Consider the following 21,822-nt stretch of genomic DNA (forward strand, 5'->3'; position numbering starts at 1 on the left):
TATCAACATTAAAGAAATTCAATGCTCATCAGCATTATAGCACTCAGAAGGACCACCAATATTTTAAATCAGAGAGAGAGGAATGGAAGGTTGTATTACAGAAATGAAAAGAAGAAAAAAGCAAAAGCAAAAACAATTCTTTCAAGCAGCAATACAACCTGGAACTAATGCCATTGAAGCAACTTATAAAGTAGCTTATATACTTGGGGAGAAAAAAGCAAACCACTCAGTGATGTAGAAATTGTGAAAGAATGCACTGTTGAAGTTGTAGGATGCTAAGACCCCAATAACATTGCGAAGTACAAACAACTGCCTCTTTCAAGGAGAACCATAACTGAATTGGCAGCATGAATTAGCTTTTAACTTAACAGAACAACTTCATGCAATATTTCAAAAGGAAAATATATATTATTTAATAGCTTTGGATCAACTGATACTACTTACTTGGCACAAGTTTTATACTTCATTTGGGTCATAACAAGATTTTCTTTGCTACAAAGAGTTACTGGCTTTGGGCACTCTTGCAAACAGAACATGGGGAATAGATATTTTCAACAACTTTCAAGATAAACGTAGTGAAGTTGGACTGAATTTGGTAAATTTAGCGAGTGTATGTACAGATGGTACACCTTGCATGACAGGAAAACATGAAGGGTTTATTGCACAGATAAAGAAAGTATTAACAGATCCAGATGCTCTCATTTCTTTTCATTGTATCTTACATCAGCCAAATCTCTGTGCTAAAGCTACTATTTCAAGTGACACTTTGCAATAAGTTGTAAGTATTGTTAATTATATTCTTGCAAATACAACATGGCATCAGTTTCATAACATGTAAGGTTGAACGATGAGGTAATTCAGTGTCAACTTGCCATATCATTCTAACATGTACTGGCTAATGCAAGGACAGGTGTTAGCCAAAATTTTCTCTCTGTGAGAACAGATACTTAAATTTTATGAAGAACAGAATCAGCAGTGTGAATTGAGAGAAGATTTCTATAGGAATGCAGCATTTCTGCATGATATCATGTCAAATCAAAATGACTTGAATATTTCTTTGCAAAGTAAAACTAAGTTTATATATGATATGTGACAAAACATCCAAGGCATTTCGAAAAAAGATAACTTTTTTCAAAATACTTCCTCAAAAAGAAATTTCTGATGAACACTTTCCCCAGTTAGCAAAGGTCATTGATGAGCAGGATGATAGATGTGAATCATCTGAAGCATACACAGCTGTTACAGACCTATTAACTTGAGGCTACAATGAAAATTTCATTGACTTTTGAGAATGATGACATCACACTCAAATTAGCATTTCAGCTTCACCTAGCTGATACCACCAAGACACCTAAAGAACTATAGATGGAATTGACTGAGCTCTCAGTAGGTGACATTTTAAAGTCATTGTTTGATGCTAGGAAAGATCCCATTGAAATATGGAAAAATGTAGTAGAATACTCATGCCTCCAGCAACATGCCCAAAAAAACATTTTCTTGCTTTTCAACCACTAATTGCTGCAAATCTACATTCTCCTACCTAACCCAAATCAAGATGCCCTTAAGGTCACAAATGACTGATACCCATCTAGAAGATCAGCTAAAACTGTAAGCCTCCATGCTGCAACCAAATATTCAAAAGTTTTCCACCAAAAAGCAGACACAACAAAGTCATTAAAAAGTTAGTTAACTTTAAAATTAACAAATAGTTTCCATTTTTTGAACTTATTACATAGTAGTTAGATTTTTATAAAATAATATACACTTTTAAGTATATCTAATTCAAGTTTCTTGAATGCGGCCTTCCAACATGAAAAGGTTCCCCACCCCTGGACCAGGCTTTGGATATGAGACTCAGAAACATAGGGCTCTACCTCCAGATAGAATCAACCACTCCGCTGACTGAAACTCAACTATTTTCTGAAGAATAGCATACAATGAGGCAGATTGGTCTCTTTCACCTTGAATTCTTCATCACAAACTTGGTTTCTGTAAAGCCCTATTCTCTTTTCCTAGCAAACCAGCTTTCCCCTTCTGAGATGACAGCTTCATGTCTTCTCCTCTACGTCAAATCCCTTGGGTACTCATTATCTTCCTTCTGATGGTAGCCTTGCAGTATTTCAGAGTCAGAAGCCATTAGACAGAAGATTACTCATTCTCCCACCACCAAATCTTACCTCCCATTTCATTTACACTCATTAATCTTTTCTTCCTGTTACAGTGGATAAATTGTCCCTTCTCTAAGGCCAATCACCCTGGCTCATTCCCCTCTACCCATGTTGAGGTTTACATACCTTCAGCTGCTCCCTCTCTGCCCTCTATCTTCAACACCCAGATTCCCCCTGGGGTGAACCTTTTCCATTAGCATTTAAACATGCCTCACGCTTATAGCCAAACTTTTTCTAAGACTTATCCAGATACATATTCATCACTTGCTCACCTCTACTTTTCTATACAATCACCCCAATCTGGCTTCTATCTCAAACAAATTGTTCTTTATGAGTCATTAATAACCCTCATCTTACCAAATCCAATAGAAATATCTATTTTCAACTTACCTCTCAGAAGTAATTTAAAAAGATGACCATTTTCTCCTTTGTAGCACACACTCCTCTCTTCCCTTCCATTAAAGCAACTTTCCTGAGTTTCTTTCTACTTCACCACTGTTCCTTCTCAGTCTCCTTTATTATATCCTCTTCCTCTGTTTAATATCCTTCACTCATGCTATGGTTTGGATGTCTGTCCCCCCAAACTTCATGTCAAAACCTGATCCCCAATGTTGGAAGTGGGGCCTAATGGGAGGTGTTTGGGTCATGCAAGTGGATCGCTCATGAATAGATTAATGCCCTCCCTGGGCTGGTTGTGAGTGATTTCTCATTCTATTAGTTCCCATGAGAGCTAGTTGTTAAAAAGAGCCTGGTACCTCCCTTTCTCTCTTGCTATCTCTCTAGCCATGTGATCTCTACACATCCACGCATGCCAGCTCCATTGCACCTTCTGCCATAAGTAGAACCAACCTGAAGCCCTCACCAGAAGCAGATGCTGCCCTCATGCCTTTTGTACAGCTTGTAGAACTATAAGCCAAATAAACCTGTTTTCTTTATAAATTACCCAGCCTCGGGTATTCCTTTATAGCAACACAAATGGACCGAGATAGCCCATTAGAAAGCTCCCATGAGGACAAGAATAATGTCTGTTTTCCTCATCATCTGTCCTTACTATGCTATTACTTGGCTCAGAGAAGGTGCTCATAAATATTTGTTCACTGAATGTTAAAAAAAAAAAAAACAAAAAACAAAACCTCAATCCATACCTAACACTCTACACAAAACTAACTTAAAATGAACCATAGGTCCAAATACAAAACTCAAAACTAAATTTTAGAAAGAAAAACAAGAGAAACTCTTTGTAACCTTGAATTAGACAAAGATTTCTTAAATAAGACACCAAAAGCACAATCCATAAAAGAAAAAAATAAATGGGATTTCATCGAAATTAAGAAATTGTTTTTTGGGTTTTTTTTTTTGTTTGTTTGTTTGTGTTTTTTTTTGAGACAGAGTCTCGCTCTGTTGCCCGGGCTAGAGTGAGTGCCGTGGCGCCAGCCTAGCTCACAGCAACCTCAAACTCCTGGGCTCAAGCAATCCTCCTGCCTCAGCCTCCCGAGTAGCTGGGACTACAGGCATGCACCACCATGCGGGCTAATTTTTTTTTCTGCATATATTTTTAGCTGTCCAAATCATTTCTTTCTATTTTTAGTAGAGATGGGGTCTCACTCTTGCTCAGGCTGGTCTCGAACTCCTGACCTCGAGCGATCCTCCCGCCTTGGCCTCCCAGAGTGCTAGGATTACAGGGGTGAGCCACCACACCCGGCCAGAAATTGTTTTTTAAAGATACTATAAAAAGAATAAAAAGACAAGCCAAAGAAAAAATCCATATATTGGATACAGGATTTGTATCCAGAATATAAAAAGAACTCTTTAGACAGACACACAGACATAGATAGATGATAAGAAGGCAGATAATACTCAAAACTCAGGAATAAACATCAAACAATTTTAAATGTGATGGCTTCCTTGAATTGAGTTAACCCATACCCATTCAACCTCATCTCATACAACCACATGCAAGTTACAACTACACCATGAGACTATTATGCTGTTATTCATGCTATATTGCCCGTCTTATAAAGCTAAGTAAACTCAGTGTTGAATGAATGTAAATATAAAGAAGTATAAATATATATTAATGTATATACTATGCGTGTGTGTATATATACAATATATGTATGTTGAATTCATCAGTGAAGTCATCTAAGCCTGGAACTGTTTTTGTGGGAAGTTTTTGATAATGTACTAACAGATCTAGGACTCCCCAAATTTTTCTTTCTTCTATCACTTCCAGAAAGTTATGATATTCAGAAACTTATGCATTTCATTTAAGCTATCAAGTATGTAGGCATAAAGTTATTCAGATTACCCCCTTACTACTTTTTAGTCAGTGTTGGATTTATACTGCTGTCTCCCATTCAGTCCTGACACATTCATGGTTTGTATTTTCTTTATCTTTTAATCAAACTGACCAGCAGTTCAATAATTCTACTCAAGTTATCAAAATATGAACTATTAGTTTCACTGGTTTTTTTAATCTATTGCTACTTTTTCAGTTAATTGATTTCAGCTCTCATTTTTATTTTTCCCTTTATTTGAATTGCATTGGGTTTAATTTGCTCTCCTTTTTCTAGCTTCTCAAACTGGAACTTAAAACACTCAATGTCTAATATAATAGTTCTCAAAATATAGTCTCTGAACCAGTAGCATCAAAAATTAGCCAGGCGTAGTGGCACATGCCTGTAGTCCCTGCTACTTGGGAGGCTGAGGCAGGAGGATCACTTGAGCCCAGGAGTTTGAGGTTGCAGTGAACTATGACAATGTCACTGCACTCTAGCCAGGGTAACAGAGTGAGACTGTCTCAAAAAAAAAAAAAAAAAACAAAAAACCCCACCACCTGGAAACTTACTAGAAATACAAACTATTGTGTCCTACCCTAGACCTATTGAATGAGAAACTTTGAAGGTGAGGTCCAACAATTTGTTTTAACAAACCTTCCAGGTAATAGTGATATACAGTTTTTGGAACTACTGTTCTAGTATGCACATTTAAAGCTATGAATTCTCTCTTATCCCACTTTGGTAGAGTCACAAAAATTTTGATGTGTTGGGTGTCCCTTATCATTCAGTTTAAAATATTTTCTAAATCCTCTTGGGATTTCTTCATTGATCCAGAAGTGACTTACAAGTATTTTCTTAATTTCCCAACATTTGGGGGATTTTCTAGATTTCCTCTTATTATCAATTTCTAATTTAATTCCATTATGATCAGAGAATATCTGCTTAATAATTTCAATCCTTTGTTATTAACATATGCTTCGTGGCCAAGAATATGGTCTTAATGACTATACAGTGTGCCTTCAAAATGACGGTATTTTAGAGTAGTGGATACTAGTGTTCTATAAATGTTAATTAGTTCAATTCCACTTATATTCTTCAAATCTTCCATGTTCTCACTGAATTTTTATCTGCTTATTTCAAAAGTATCCAACAGTGATTCTCACTACTGTGCTCAATTTGGTCTCAAACTCCTGGCTTGAAGTGATCCTCCTGCCTCGACCTCCCAAAGTACTGGTATTACAGGTGTGAGCCACAGCAATCCAGTTTCAAATTGGATGTTTACTGTTGAGTTTTGAGACACATTCCAGATGAGTCCTTTGCCAGATAGGTAGTTTGAAAATATCTTCTCCAGGTATCTAGGCTGTCTTTTCTTCATTTTAACCAGGTCATTGGCAGAGCAAAAGTTTTCAATTTTGATGAAGTCCAATTTATTAACTCTTTTCTTTCATAGATCATGCTTTTGGTGTCAAGTCTGAGAACTCTTTGTTCAACCCACGGTCACCAAGCGTTTCTCTTCTGAATCTTGTGGATACATACTAAAGACCCTAGATAATCTTATTTTTCTCTACAGAGTACTGAGTTTTGCTCTGGCAAGCAATAAAAGACCTGCCAATCACCTCAATCCTGTGAAGGATTGGTTTTTGCTTTGGTTAGAACCATCTTTTCTTGTTTTTTAGTCCTAGGGTATAGCCCTTAGTTTGGGGCATGATACTTAGTCCTAAGGTATAGCCCTTCTCAAATTTTAATGGAAAGCCCAAGGTGTTTACCAAGCCCCTCTTAACTTGGTGGGATTTGACCTTCAAACTCTATCTCCCCAGCACTGGGGAACTGCTAAAATTTCTACTCAATTCTTTAACTTTCCAGCTGCTGCTTTCTGCCAGGTTCCATGGGTGTCACTCAGCATTTGCACAGTTTCAAAGTTAGCCAATAACTGTAGAGGAACTTTTATTTATTTTTATATATATATATATATACATATATATATATATATATATATACATATATATATATATATATATATATAGTGAATAGGTCTGATATTGCTAAGATTTTCCCCACTCATTTTCTCTCCTGACCCCCCCAAACCTACCCAGTGGGGCCAAATTCCAACCTCAGTCCTTTGGCTCAGTAAGAATGTCACTTTCAGCCTGAATTCTATTCCTTTTGTGTGAACTCAGAGCACCTGCAGAAGGATAAGCCAGTTCCAAGTACAGCTCACCCAAGTCACTTGCCTTCTTTTAAGTAGTGTGTTTCCTTCAGTTTCTACCTATTTTTGTTTTCATATTCTGTCCGTATTTCTTATTGTTATTGGCAGAAGAGTTAGCCCAAGATCCTCGACTATTACCAGAACCAGGAGCCCAGGTCTGATTTTTATGTTAATTTCTCAGTTTCAGAGAAGTATAAATTTATGCCTCAACCATGAATAAAACAAAAAACTAATTACAATTTATATGGAAGACTTATTTCTCTTTCTAGAGCTGAAGAAAAAAATCATCAAACTTCCTTGTTATCCCTATGCAGATAGGTGAGTTGCTTTTTTTTTTTTCCCCCCAAATTGCCCATTTTATTAAAATGATAACTCTTCATGGGTCTTAGTTCCAACTAACAGCCTCAGGTAAACCTAAGGCTTTGTCTTCTATTCTTAAATTATATCAAACCTCAAAACTATACAGCAATAACCATCATTCCATCTTGTCCCAGGCAGCCTCAGAGTCTTACCATTTCAGATTTCAGTTTCCCGTACTCCCTGCTTCTGACTTTTGAGAATTTTCCTTTCTTGCCCATTCAGCTATGTATTCTGAAGTCTTTTTTGTTACATATTATCCTGCATTTCTAGCTTTGTTTTGTTTTGTTTTTTGCTGTGGGAGGATTTAAGATCATTTAAATAGCTATTAATAAATTGCCATAATTAGATCACACATTACCTTTTAATTAGAATATTTACAAAATCATAATAAATGCTACATGGAAAACTGTAGGGAAAAACAAGTTCACATGTGTACATAAAATACATGCATCCCAGAAAGCACAACAAGTACCAGCTGTTCTTCAAAAAAAGTTATAAGTTAAAAATTAGGACTTTGGAAAATAAAGACCATGGCAAAACTTACTGTATGCAGTTATTCTAGCAATGAAAAGCTATACTACACAAGCCACCAAGGACAGAAGAGAAAGTAATGCAAATGTGCAGCTTAATACAAGCAGGAGCCCAAAGTGGAGCACCTTTTAAACAACCTTAAAAATAGGAGGAACAGCCAATTGCCTCTATCTCACACGATGCTTTGAGTTCCCAAAGCACACAATGTTCAGAGAGAGCTAAGTTCAATAATGCTTCAAATCACCATATATCCACTGGTTACCATAAAATTCAATTCTAAAACCAATTCAACACAAAGCTAAATAACATAATGTCAATACTCTTAAGTCAATAATTCTTAGCAGATTTCACTCTTTCAAAGAACTAAATCACAAAATGTGATTATCCCACAAAAAAGTTAGGACATGAAGTATAAGTTTTTTTAATTAAATTGGATTAATTTCAAGACAATAATGGCAATAATGTCACATAGCATAGTGAATTTAGTGAATTAATAATCTGTGAAAAATGTAATGACAATGATAGTTAATACGATGATTAACATTTCCTGAACTAAAATTGTATGTTTTAATTTAAAAAATGTTAAAACAGGAGAGTTATAATCTACATAATTTTTCAAATTATTTTCTTATTGTATATATCACAGGACAATGAAAGTGGCACTGCAAAGGAAAAGATGTACCTTTACAATGGAGTTATTTGGCAGCACCACTTTAATCAACTGACCAAAGTTAAGTGCAATAAGGGAAAACCTGACACTATATGCTTCCTGATGTGCTGACATATGAAGCGCCCAACATCACCTATAATACATTCTACCCCCCAAAAAAAAGTTTAATCTAAATCTAATCAAGCTTCTAGACCTAACTTATAATTTGTAGGAAATTGAGGAACGAGTTTAACAATATCAAGAAAAAACAAGTAGACAAATCTGGAATGTGGAACATTCCACAAGACAAATGGCCTGGACTCTCCAAGAAATTGATGTCAAAAAAACAGGGAGAAACAATTCTAGAAGAAATATTAGCAAAGAGACTCCAACATTACTTTATAAAAATACGAGCCAAGTAGAGTTTCTTCTACAAATGCAAGAGTGATTTAATTTTAGGAATTCCATTAATATAATCTGGTAACCTGTTAATAGAGACAGGAAGAAAAATTATATGATCCTGTTTACAGATACCATATAACCAAATCCAACACCTACTAAGAAATAACGGTGATACAGAATCTCTTATGTTCTCCTGGAAAGAGCTGGAACCCATTCTACTAAGTGAAGTATCCCAAGAATGGAAAAATAAGCACCACATGTACTCACCAGCAAATTGGTTTCCCTGATCATCACCTAAATGCACATTTGGGAATAACATCAATTGGGTGTCGGGCAGATATGGGGGGTAGGGGGAGGAGATGGGTGTATACCTACATAATGAGTGCGATGCGCACTGTCTGGGGAACGGACACGCGTGAAGCTCTGACTCGAGGGGGTGGGGGGGCATGGGCAATATACATAACCTAAACTTTTGTACCCCCATAATGAGCTGAAATAAAAGAAAAGAAGAAATTGGTAAATCCTTATTTAACATGATCTTATTCCAATACCAAGTATTAATGAGAATACAGAACACGGAAAATTCTCTTTCATGGTTGAAGGATTTTAAATTTATACAACCCTTTTGGGAAATGGTTTAGATTACCTCTAAAGTTGAGCATACACATATCCTATAACCTATAATTCTATTCCAGCCATAGCCAACGGAAAACTTGCACAAGTGCATCGAAATGTGTATGCAAGATTTTTTTTCCTATTTTTTATTTGCATATATTCATGGGGTACAAGTCGAATTTTGTTACACCAACATATTGCATGCATTGTGGTGAAGTCAGGGCCTTTACTACATACATCACTGAAGCAACACACATTACACACTGTACCCACCAAGCAACCTCCCATCATCCACCCCACTGTGACTCTCCACCCGAGTCTCTTCCGTCCTTTGTTTCACACTCTGCTTCCATATGTACACATTATGTAGCTCCCTCTTTTAAGTGAGAACGTGTGATATTTATGTCTGTGTACAAGATTTATAATAGTCAAATATAGAAAATAATTCAAATGTCCATCAAAAGTTACATGGTATATTCATGTAATAAAAATGAACTACAGGTACATAAAGATGCAATAAGGATAAATTCCACAAATGTAACATGGATAAAAGATGCCAGATACCAAACTATACGTATGACTCAATTTAAGTAAAATTCAAAAGCAGGCAAGATAATCATAGTATTAGAAACTACAGTAGTAACTTCCTTTGCAGTAAAGGGAAAGAACAGTGCTTGGGAGAAGGCACAGGGGGTCTCATGCTGTGCTTGCAATATTCTATTCAATGTTCTATTGCTTGACCCAGTGGCAGTTTCCTTGGTTCTCACTTTGTGATAACTCATTAAGCAGTGCATTTATGTTTTGTATATATTTCTGTACATTTGTAACATTTCAATAAAAAAATAATTATAATTTTTAAACTAAAAAAAGCACAAAGTAATCCTTAAATATCTAAAACCAATTAAAAACATACATAACTATAGCATATTGGTGACAGAAGTACAAAGTGAAGGATTATTTAAATTGACTTTAAAATTCACTATTTTGATGCATATTGTCTAGTGGTTATATGCCAAGGACCAAAAATGGGATACAAAATATCTTAAAAATGCACTTTGTAATTTTGCTGTTAGTAATAATTTTATTATTATTTTTAAACTATTCTAAACTATAGGCTAAAAAAAATTAATTATGTTAATGTCATCAGTGGCCAAGATTCTTAGCCTATAAGAAAAATAAAAATTTTAAATCAAAAAGGTAAAAATTCTAATTTTAAATTTGAATTGGAAGTATCAGTACGAATGAACTCATAATTATTCTCTTCTTAAAAATTTTTTCCTAGCTCTGATCTCTGAAATGTTCTAGAAGAAATAACAACGCTAGTAGCACTGAGCAGCCCTGCCCAGATTGTGTTCTCTAAATATTACTTCTAACTAAGTACAAACAAGGTTCCTCATAAAAGTTTTTTCAGAACTAGGGACTGACTATTCTCAAGATAAGCCTGTCTTACTGCCAGAAAGCAAGCAAATCATCAGAGACAGTAGGAGGGTTACGTCAAAGGGAAGAAGGAGCAAATTTGAAATGGCTCCCACGGGATGGGGATGAAACAATTTAAGCATCAAAAAAACTAATGACTGCAAACGACTAGAATACATACATAAACACAGATAAATCTATAAGTTCTTAATAATACAAATAAACTCTCATTGGGCACTTACGGAGATTACTAAGGCACCAATTATTTCTGAAAATTGGCCTATAAAGAGAAACAATCAAGCATTTATCCTGCCTTGCTAAACAAACTATACTTTAGGATAACCAAATAGTTGATCAGGGAAAGCTCTTCTGTAAGAAAAACTTCCAACTATAAATAGAAAAGGAATTATAGAATAAGAGAATTATCATTTTGTAACCCAAAAGGTTTACTTCATCTAGACAATGATCAATCAATGCTAAAACTATTAAATAAAAGAGTAATGTGAATATTTATAATAAAGTTGACAACATCTGACTCCAGTGGTCAATCTTAGCCCCATTAATAGTGAAACAACTAGACATTATGTGCCTCTGTGAGGCAATAGGAAATACACAGCACCAACTATGAAGAATTCCTAAGCCCCTCCTCCCCACCCCTCAAAACAGCACTGAACTTGAATATAATCAAGAGTCTACATCTCAGCAGCAGCCCATAGGAAAGACAGGTGATAACGGACTATGCAAAATAACACCAAAAGGATGCTATAAAACTTCTGACATTCCAGTCTTATCTGAGACAAATGACAATTTGTCTTTAATAAATGATGCCAAAAAATAATAGACAAGGAAATGTGTGGAATTAAGAGACTTAAGGGTCATATCATCTAAACACAACATAGGACCTTGTTTCAATGCTAGCTCAAAGAAAAATTACAAAATGACATGCATGAGACCATCAAGAAAATACCAACACTAATTGAGTATTAGATCATATTCAAGAACCACTGTTGATTTTGTGGGGTGTGATAATGGAATCATGGTTATGCTTTTTTAAATCCTTTTCTGTTAGCAAAATATATTTATGGGCCAGGTGCGGTAGCTTATGCCTGTAATCCTGGCACTCTGGGAGGCCCAGGCAAGAGGATCACTTGAGGCCAGGGGTTCAAGACCAGCCTGAGCAAGAGCAAGACCCTGTCTCCAGTAAAAATAGAAAAAATTAGCCAGGTATGGTGGTGCGTGCCTACAGACCCAGCTACTAGGAAGGATGACTGGAGCCCAGGAAGTTGAGGCTTCAATGAGCTGTAATGACACCACTGCACTCTAGCCTGAGTGACAGAGACTCTGTCAATCAATCAATAAATAAGAAAAAAAGAATACATTTCTAAGTAAAATGACATGATTTTATTTGGAATATTCCAGCAAGAATACTACTCAGCTATAAAAAGGAATGAAATAATGCCTTTTGCAGCAACCTGGATGGAACTGGAGATCACTGTCCTAAGTGAAGTATCTCAGGAATGAAAACACAAACCACATGTCCTCGCTAGTAACTGGGAGCTAAATGATGGACACACACAGGCACAAAGAGATGTAAAGGACATTGGAAACCAAGAAGGGGGGAGGGAGGGAGGTGATGAGGGGTAAAAACTTACCTATAGGGTATAATGAACACTATTCTGGTGACGGACACACTCAAAGCCCCGACTTAAGCATTATACAAGGTAACCATGTAACAAAAACATTTATGCCTTCTTAGTATTTTGAAATAAAATAAAATAAGAAAATATTCCAGCAAGAGAAAGAAACAGAGAAGAGGGAGCAAAAGGGAGAGGGGGAGTGGAAGCAGGAAAGGGAGAAGCAACAAGACTGGCAAAGTGGTGGTAACTGCTGGGAGTGAGTGACGCTGCTTCATGATTCCACTCTCTAGTTTCATAATAAAAAATTTCGTGAAAGGGTTAGCTTAGAATGTCTGTTGATATTCCTTTCAGTTTTAGAATTTTATGGGTCTATTTTCAATTTCCTAAACTATATCCACTGCATGCTTGAGACTACATACATGTAGCATAATACTGAAAATATTTCTCAAAATTATTTTATTACACATAAGAACCATAGTGATTACAGAGTGGTAAATGTGTCATCTTGGAAAATAATCTTCAGATGACTATATTTGTTAGTGGGAGAGATAAATTAGTAAATAAATGCTTCTAAATGCATGCAGAAGATCATGACCAGTTCTTTTCTGTAGCCACTGATTAGAGAATAAGATGAAAGAGACTTAAATCATATCATAAGAAGAGTAAAACCAATTTGTTTCCTCCTTTTCTTCTGTCTCTTTGTAACATATTACACCATGATACTCTCCTAACATTCTTATAATCACTCATTAACTCCTTCACCATTGACTGAGTGCCCAACGCACACATCGCTTTGCTGGCTTGGCACCGTGGGGCATGAGGGTGAATGACAAAATGAGGTGCTATGTATGCCTTTATAATGTTTGTAAAGTCTTTAACCACAATTTTTATTATCTGCTGATGGGAAACCTATTGGAAAAATCAGAATTCATTTCACACTTGAAATTTTATTAATGATTTACTGAAAAACTGTCTACAAACACCCAATTGTGAGTTTTACGGAAACCTGGTCTCCCTGAACATAAAGTTCACCAATGGCTTCTACAGGGCTCCTGAATACCCTGAAATCATGTGCAAGGTGTTGACTCTGCATTTTTCTGGAGAGGCTTTCATGGTTGTCATAATTTCAACAATCTCTAATGGTAACAATCACTAACAGAATAGAACCACATTTCATGTAGCAGAAACTTCTAAATCCAGGAAAAAGATGAAACATGGTACCATATACCAGCCAAGCCTTCACAGATTCTGCTTCTTCTGAAGTTGAAAGATAAATTCTTAAACTTGCATAACTTTTTTCCCAATGCTTGAGTGACCTCTAGTGGCTACTTAAATTATCAAACCCAATTGTCCATAGCAGGAATTAAAGAACTAAAAAGTGTTTTGAGAAATAAAAAAATGAAGATGGCATCTGAAAGGAGCACCTGGCACAGTTTTAAGTTATGATGTAAGCTCCCCATGATCCAGCCACATTTAGTTCGCAATACGTTATGCTTAATTCAAAACAGTTTGCCAGATAGCTAAATATACACGATTACTTTCTTTTAATGAAATAAGTATACTTTTTCCCAGGTTCTTGCATTTAAAATTAATAAAACACCACAAATGCCCAGGAAAGGAACAGTGCAGGAAAAAAAGATACAAGAACCTCAGGAATTAACACCCACCCCCTCCTCTCCATGGAGGCAGCATCAGGAATTACAATGTTTACAAAAGGAAGAACAAATGGAGTTGGAGAAACACTTCGAGAATACACAGTGGCCAAAGAACTCAACCTAAGTGAGTGCAAGCAACAAAAGCAGTTCAGGAACTGCGGGGCCAAACTTCCTTGGTGGTGGCAAAAGCAGCAACAGCAAGTACCAGGAGGACCAGGCCACAGCATGGAGAGTACCTCACCCAGGGCGACAGGTCCCAGGTGACTACAGATGCCTTCTGCCCAGTCCCTTGAGAAGTCCTACAAGCAGCAGATCATACTATCTCCCAGCAACTGCCACGGGGAGTCCCATGCACAAGGACCCCACAGGGGCTGTGGGCAGCCTCTCAGCTCCAGAATTGGCCTCTGGCCTGTCTTCCCCAGACTCTATGCCACAAGTCACCTCTCATCTCCATACCCCTTCCAGGACATCTACCTCTAATCACCTCGCCCCCATCATGTCTGGCCCAAGGGGGAGCTGATCCTTTAGGTAAGAACCATCACAGCCCTAGAACATTTCTGAATATACAGATCAGTCTTTCCCAGGAAATGTCCCACTGATGTTTAGCACAGGTGTCTATGACCATGAGATTCATTTGGGCCCACCACCCTATGCTATGGTTCTTTATTCTCAATGCTATTTAGTATTCCGTTGTATGAACATGCCACACTTTGTCCAGGCTACTGTTGATGGATATATGGGTTATTTTAAACATAGGGCTGTTATGTTGGCCAGGCATGGTGGCTCATGCCAGTAACCCAGCACTTTAGGAGGCCAAGGTGGGAGGATCACTTGAGGTCAGGAGTTTGAGACCAGCCTGGTCAACAATGCAAGACCCTGTCTATATAAAAAATTTAAAAATGTAGTGTAGTGGTGTAGTGGCACATGCCTGTAGTCCTAGTTACTCAAGAGGCTGAGGCAGGAGGATTGCTTGAGCCCAGGAGTTTGGGGTTGCAGTGAGCTATAATCACACCACTACACTCTAGCCTGGGTGACAGAGCAAGACCAATCTCAAAATAAAAATTTTTTAATTTTTTAAATGTGGGATTGTTAAAAATAATGCTGTTAATACATATCCTTGTACACATCATTTGGCACATTGGGTTATAGTGTAATGGATGCTAGGTTACACAAAGAGAGAGGTATTCAGCTTTAGTAGACATGGCCAACGTTTTCCAGAATGGCTTTGCTTATTCACATTGCTATCAGCAAAAAATGAGAGTTTCTTCTTCTTCACCAACATTTAAGCTTATAAAGATTTTCAATTTTTGTCAATCTGGTGACTATCCTGATACTACATTTTGGTTTTTTTTTTTTTTTTTGAGACAGAGTCTCACTTTGTTGCCCAGGCTAGAGTGAGTGCCGTGGCGTCAGCCTAGCTCACAGCAACCTCAAACTCCTGGGCTCAAGGGATCCTCCTGTCTCAGCCTCCCAAGTAGTTGGGACTACAGGCATGCACCACCATGCCCAGCTAATTTTTTCTATATATATTTTTAGCTGTCCATATAATTTCTTTCTATTTTTAGTAGAGATGGGGTCTCGCTCTTGCTCAGGCTGGTCTCGAACTCCTGAGCTCAAACGATCCACCCACCTCGGCCTCCCAGAGTGCTAGGATTACAGGCATGAGCCACCGCGCCCGGACTACATTTTGGTTTTGATTTGCATTTGACTTAGCATTTTAAATACTGAATATTAGAGTTTACAATTGGCCAGACTTCTCAGTTATTAAAGCTTGCTTTTAAGTATCATTGTAGCAATCAGCAAATCTGTCAACACTCTTCAAACTCTACCCGAGTAAAAAGCATATGTGCATGTGCATGCATGTGTGTGGGTGTGTGTGACTAACAACCTGGTCCAAGTCACCATTCTCTCTCACCTCCTAAACCAGTCTGATTCTACCTTGCCCCTGCCCCTGGAATGGTAATAGATAGAATGCTCTTTTTCAAACATAAGCCACATCAAAGCACGCCTCTACTCACAATCCTCCAATGGCCTCCCATCTCACTCTGAATAAAATCCCAAATCCTTACTTACCACGATATATAGCAAGGCTCTATATGATCTAGCCCCTGGATACCTCAATAACTCTACCTCCTACCACTCTTCTCCCTCTCACTCAGTCCCAGATGCACTCACTTCCTGTTCCTTGAAACATGCCAACCACTTTCCTACCTCCAGCCCTTTGCAACTGCTGTTCACCCCGCCTGAAATGCTCTTCCCCCAGATAGCATAGCTTGTTCCCTCAACCCCTTCATGTCTATGCTTGAATGTTCCTACCAAAGGCTTTCCCTGACAACCTATCTAAAAAGAGTACCATGACCACCCATCATTTCTAAACCCCATTATCCTACTTTATCTTTTTCCTTTTTTAATTTTATTTCAGAATATTACGGGGATTCTTTTTCACAGCATCAGCACCTGACATTTTATATATTTATCTCTCTTCCCACACTAGATTTCTACCTATATTATTCAACACTATACCCCAATACCTAGAAAGTGCCTTGTGTATACACAAGTACTGACAAATATTTGTGAAATAAATGAATGACAGAGTATCAGTGTCAAGAATATAACAGTATCTATGAAATTCTAGAACAAAATAAGAACTTGCCTTTTTCTATTCCCTCCCTCTGCCCTTCTAGAGCTTTTAAAATAATGGAATTCATTTCCATGTTATTAATTTTTTAACAGTATGTATATTCTTTTTCAAGAATCCATTCTTGGCCGGGCGCGGTGGCTCACGCCTGTAATCCTAGCACTCTGGGAGGCCGAGGTGGGCGGATCGTTTGAGCTCAGGAGTTCGAGACCAGCCTGAGCAAGAGCGAGACCCCACCTCTACCAAAAATAGAAAGAAATTATATGGACAGCTAAAAATATATATAGAAAAAAAAAATTAGCCGGGCATGGTGGCGCATGCCTGTAGTCCCAGCTACTCGGGAGGCTGAGACAGGAGGATCGCTTGAGCTCAGGAGTTTGAGGTTGCTGTGAGCTAGACTGACGCCACGGCACTCACTCTAGCCTGGGCAACAGAGTGAGACTCTGTCTCAAAAAAAAAAAAAAAAAAAAAAAAAAAAAAAGAATCCATTCTTTCCAGATTAAGCTTCACAACATTAACAGATGCTATTTAGAGTTAAATTTTAATACTCATTTGTTTCAATTTGTTTCTCCTGTACTTTGCCTTAATATTGTTTTTAGGCAGCTACGGTTTGCTCATGAAAATTTTTTTTTAGAAATGTTGGTAAAATTCAGATTGAGTCCCTAAATTTCTGAAAATGTGTTCTGTCCTCACAAATAGGCAATATGATGGCTGTATAGAGAAACATAAGATCACACAATCCCTTAAGTGTTATTCCACTGTTTTCTCTTTCTTGTAGCCTTTCATGTTAAATTAAATGTAAACCTGATTTGCTTTTCTTTGTTTATAACCTGATTTTTGATCTTTTAACTTTTTCTCTGTGAAACTATACATTTCACCAGGATATGTCTAAATGTACATCTTTTTTCAATGTTTTGCCTGATACTTGGTGAGACCTTTCATCTAAAGATTTCAGTCTTCCTTCAGTTCAGGATGAAATTTTCTTCTACTATTTCTTTCACAATTATTTCACTCTGTTTGCTTGTTCTTTTTCTGAAAATCCCATTATGTTTATCACAGAGCTGTTCTACAGAAATATAATTCAAACCACATGAGTAATTTTAAATTTCTTAGTTGCCACATTAAAAAATAAAATGTGAAATTAATTTTAATATCTTATTTAACCAAATACACCTAAATTATCATTTGAAATGTAAAATATATTAATATTTTTTAAATTACAGATACTTTACGTTTTTTTTCATGTTGAATCTTCAACATCTAGTAGGTGTTTTCCACTTGGAGCTCATCTCAATTTGGATTAACTATTCTTCAAGTGCTTAGTAGCCACTTAAGGCTGGTGGCTACCATATTGGACAGTACAATAGATCTTCTGCACTAACATCTATGCCCTTTTAGTTTATAATTTTTATCATCTCTCTTTTTTTTCTGACTTCTAAGAGAATCCACCCTGCTGATCTTGAAATTCACTAACTCAGCTTCCTAAAGTATCCATCCTACTTGTTATTGTAACTACTGAATAATTTAATTCAATAGTCAAATTTTACGTATTCAGAGGCTCTTTCTTCATGATACACAGCTCCTGAGCAATGAATGCATGATCTGGTTATGCAGGAATATCCTGTAAAATCTCAGGACTTTGTCTTATACTTTTCTTTAAGTTCTCTCCCATCTCGTACAGCCACTCTGTCTCATGGGAGACCTTTTGCTCTGAGCCATCAGAAGGAACCCCCACTTTTGAGATCCTAAGCCTTCCCATCTTCCTGGTGACACTGCCCTATCTGCTCCGTCTTTTAGGTAAAAATCTACCTTACACATCTCTGGGAGTCAAGGTGGGTACCATCAGCAATCACATATAGGTTACAATTCATTTAGTCCCAGAAAGAAAGGGAAAGCTCAGGCTTAGTGACATTTTTACTAGTAGATCACTGATCCAACGGTTTGCAGGGAGTAGAAATAGAATTGCAAGCAAAGGAAATACAGTGAGATTAATCTCCCATTTATGGGAGACAGTCCTAGACTGTGGGAGACAGGCCACTGTCCAAGGCAGGCTACTACAGAAAATTTTCCATCACTGGAAAATTTCCAAGTTCTGTCAGACAGTATTTGGCTAGACAATTTCTCTTCAACCTCCAAATACCACACCATCAGCTTCAGCTCTACAAAATGCCCTCTCCTTACCCCTTTTCTCCTTCCTTCGGGAGTTTTCCCCTTGCCCCTAAAATCCCTGTTTTGTTTTGTTTTGGGGGGGAGGGGGTGTATTTTAACACTTGAGCCTCTCCCAGTCCAAGGAATAAAACTCTATCACCAAGTAAGTGTAATATATATTAACAGAATAGGTGGAAAATAGATTTTAGTACTCAAGGACATTCGACTAGGCAGTACAGTGGCAGCATTCACTTCACAGGAGTTGGAGTTACTGGTTAACTAAATAACGAAGTCTTACCAGTATATATCAGTATTTGAAAGAAACACCTAATATTAGGAAATATCTTTAGTGTCTGCAGGGCCATTAAATACTGAGATCAGTTGTCAAGAAATAATTGACAACTGGTGAGGATGAAAACATTAAATTCAGGATAAAAAGCTAAAAGAATTTTAATTTGAATTAGGAGCTATGCTTTAAGTAGAAAATACATTGGTTATATTAAAATGTCGGGTAGACTACAAGAAAACTAGCAATGAAACAAGCATTATCTAAAAATAAATGAAATAACACTGAGGAAAGTTCACGTGCCTTGTTAACTCTGCCATACCACTTTTAATAACAGACTATGTTATAAATGAGCTGTTGTGCTTAAGCCTATAGGACTGCTGAGGTGGTCATTTTATAACAATTGCCACAATTCCACAAAGAAAAATTAAGTGCAGGTCAATGAAAGCTGCATGTTCTAAATTATAAAATCAAGAACAATCGTTTTTGTCATTCATAACATTTCAGTAATAAAAGAAATTACCTCAATAACAGGTGTATTTTCCTGGAGCTCAGTTGTGTGTGAGGCCAGTAATCCAATCACTCGAGCAACCTTGGCCCGTCTGTAAATGGAGAGAAAACAGGCTCTGAAGAGAAGAGTCAGGGACCAAGGAAACCAACTCCAGGTAGTTTTATGATGCAATGATGAGCACTAGATATAAGAATGTGAAATAAACATTGAATGTGATAGGCACACACTCCCCTATGTAAATAGCCCAGAGAAACTCTCCCTTGTGTACATAGGGAGACATGAACAGCAATGTCCTCTGTAATACTTTAATAGTGACAAAATTTAAACAAGTTGTGGTTTAAAAGTAAAATGGAGGCCGGGCGCGGTGGCTCACGCCTGTAATCCTAGCACTCTGGGAGGCTGAGGCGGGTGGATTGCTCAAGGTCAGGAGTTCGAGACCAGCCTGAGCGAGACCCCGTCTCTACTAAAAATAGAAAGACATTATATGGACACCTAAAAAAAAAAAAAAATCTATATAGAAAAAATTAGCCGGGCATAGTGGCGCATGCCTGTAGTCCCAGCTACTCGGGAGGCTGAGGCAGTAGGATCGCTTAAGCCCAGGAGTTTGAGGTTGCTGTGAGCTAAGCTGACGCCACGGCACTCACTCTAGCCTGGGCAACAAAGTGAGACTCTGTCTCAACAAAAAAAAAAAAAAAAAAAAAGTAAAATGGAAAATAAAATTTTAAAAAGGCCTTAACCAGAGAGAAGAGAGAAATAAAAAACCCCCAAATAGCCAAAACAATGCTGAAAAAGAAGAACAAAGTTGGGTGTCTCACACTTTCTAATCAAAACTTACTACAAAGCTACAGTAATCAAGACAGTGTGGTACTAGCACAAAGCCAGACACACAGACCAATGAAATAGAATAGAGAACTCAGAAATAAACCCTTAGAGATATGGGCAAATAACTCCCAATAACGGTGCCAAGACCATTCAATGGGGAAAAAATAGTCTTTTCAACAAATGGTATAGGTAAAAGTGGATATGCACATGCAAAGAAATGAAGTCAGATCCTTACTTTACACTATTAATTCAAAATCAATAAGATAAAATGAACTTTTTACTTTTATATTTAAAAAATTCAAAATGAATCAAAGACCTAAGCATAAAAGCTAAAACTATAAAACTCTTAGAAGGAAAACTTTATGACATTGGATTTGGCAATGATTTTTTAGTACAACACCAAGAGCACAGGCAACAAAAGAAAAAAAATAGATGAACTGGAGCTTCACTGAAACTAAAAAACTTTAATCAAACTTTAATCAAAGGACACTGTAACACAGTAAAAAGGCAACCCACAGAATGGGAGAAAATATTTGCAAATTATTTCTCTGATAAGGGGTTAATATCCAGAATACATAAAGAACTCAACAACATAAAACAAACTGATTCAAAAACAGGCAAAAGACTTGAACAAGGCCCGGCGCGGTGGCTCACGCCTGTAATACTAGCACTCTGGGAGGCCGAGGCAGGTGGATTGTTTGAGCTCAGGAGTTCGAGACCAGCCTGAGCAAGAGCGAGACCCCAGCTCTACTAAAAATAGAAAGAAATTATATGGACAGCTAAAAATATATATAGAAAAAATTAGCCGGGCATGGTGGTGCATGCCTGTAGTCCCAGCTACTCGGGAGGCTGAGGCAGGAGGATTGCTTGAGCCAAGGAGTTTGAGGTTGCTGTGAGCTAGGCTGACGCCACGGCACTCTAGCCTGGGCAACAGAGTGAGACTCTGTCTCAAAAAAAAAAGAAGACTTGAACAGACATTTCTCCAAAGAAAATACACAAATGGCCAAATTCAGATGAAAAAATGCTCATCACTAATCATAAAGGAAATGTAAATCAAAACCATGAGATACCACTTCACACCCATCAGGATAGCTATTATCCAAAAACAAAAAAACCAGAAAACAACAATATTCATAACAGTATTATTCACAATAGCCAAAAAAGTAGAAACAATGAACAGATGAAAAGACAAACAAAATATGGCATATACATAAAATGGACTATTATTCAGCCTTAAAAAGGGAGGAAATTCTGGCACATGCTATAATACTGGTGAACCTTGAAAACATTAATCTAAGTGAAACAAATCAGACAACAAAAGACAAATATTATATGATTCTACACATATGAGGTACCCACACTAAGCAAATTCAGAGAGATAGAAAGTAGAATATAGGTCACCAGGCCTTGGGTGGGAAAAGGGGACATTATTATTTAATGGCTAAAGAGCCTATGTTTAAGATGATGGAAAAGTTCTGAAAATGAATAGTGGTGATAGT

General features: G+C 37.2%; 1 protein-coding gene across 1 annotated transcript in view; it reads right to left on the reverse strand.

The window, feature by feature from the left end:
- Nucleotides 1-21,822, reverse strand: part of ULK4 (unc-51 like kinase 4) — a 561,027-nt gene that overhangs the window by 486,236 nt on the left and 52,969 nt on the right. The window contains exon 17 of the mRNA XM_069475562.1: nucleotides 19,514-19,592. Within this exon, the coding sequence (XP_069331663.1) occupies nucleotides 19,514-19,592 (79 nt within the window). The remainder of the gene's footprint in view (nucleotides 1-19,513; nucleotides 19,593-21,822) is intronic.

The sequence above is a fragment of the Eulemur rufifrons genome, chromosome 7 (genome assembly GCF_041146395.1).
Source record: "Eulemur rufifrons isolate Redbay chromosome 7, OSU_ERuf_1, whole genome shotgun sequence".
Lineage (NCBI taxonomy): Eukaryota > Metazoa > Chordata > Mammalia > Primates > Lemuridae > Eulemur > Eulemur rufifrons.